The following is a 642-nucleotide window of genomic DNA, read 5'->3' as shown; positions in this document are numbered from 1 at the left end:
AAGCCACAAGAACGCTCCTCCGCCTGGCACAACCCTCCCAGCCCCCTGCCCTTTAGTCTGGTTAATTTTTAAGCAGAGAGCAGGTAAAATTGCTCTCCACAATTTCTATGCAACGTTTATGTTCAACGAGGAGAGCGCAGCGTGTCACTAGGAACAACACTGACATCTCCGACCCCTACTAAGACTTTCTGCTGTCAGAGCACATCTGCTGGAGGACAGATGTTTAGTGATTTGTGGGACTCCAGCACTTCCCAACATCGCTGATCTTGGCTCAGTACCACTTGCTACCCCGATTTCTCAGCCTGACCCTTCCTGTGTGAGGTCCATACAGGTATTTAGAACGCGGTACTTCTGAGCAGTCCAGGCGGTATCAATTTTCTTGCTACGAAGACCTTTAAAGTTTCTGCCTGCTCCAGTAACTCACCAGTGCAAGCGAAGAGCATGGAGAAAAGCAGACAGCCCCTCCATGACCAGCAGAATCGCTACTGTCAGGGTAGCGAAAGCAGCAAATATGAAGAAGAGGACGAAGCTTCCACCCAGACTCCTCAATTTGAGGCCGATGTGGATCACCATGGTCCAGAGCACCTCCGAGAGCTCTGCCAGGAGAAAGGGGAGAAGAGGGCTCATGTCAGAGCATCAGCA

The 642-nt window shown here is 51.1% G+C and overlaps 1 protein-coding gene across 1 annotated transcript in view; it reads right to left on the bottom strand.

The window, feature by feature from the left end:
- Positions 1–420: 420 nt before the first annotated feature.
- ATP6V0A1 (ATPase, H+ transporting, lysosomal V0 subunit a1) overlaps positions 421–642 on the bottom strand; it is a 20,306-nt gene continuing 20,084 nt past the window's right edge. The window contains exon 18 of the mRNA XM_010138257.1: positions 421–596. Within this exon, the coding sequence (XP_010136559.1) occupies positions 421–596 (176 nt within the window). The remainder of the gene's footprint in view (positions 597–642) is intronic.

Source organism: Buceros rhinoceros, unplaced genomic scaffold (assembly GCF_000710305.1).
Source record: "Buceros rhinoceros silvestris isolate BGI_N320 unplaced genomic scaffold, ASM71030v1 scaffold42706, whole genome shotgun sequence".
Lineage (NCBI taxonomy): Eukaryota > Metazoa > Chordata > Aves > Bucerotiformes > Bucerotidae > Buceros > Buceros rhinoceros.
Note: the sequence above shows the minus strand (reverse complement) of the source record. Positions and strands in the feature narration are given on the sequence as shown.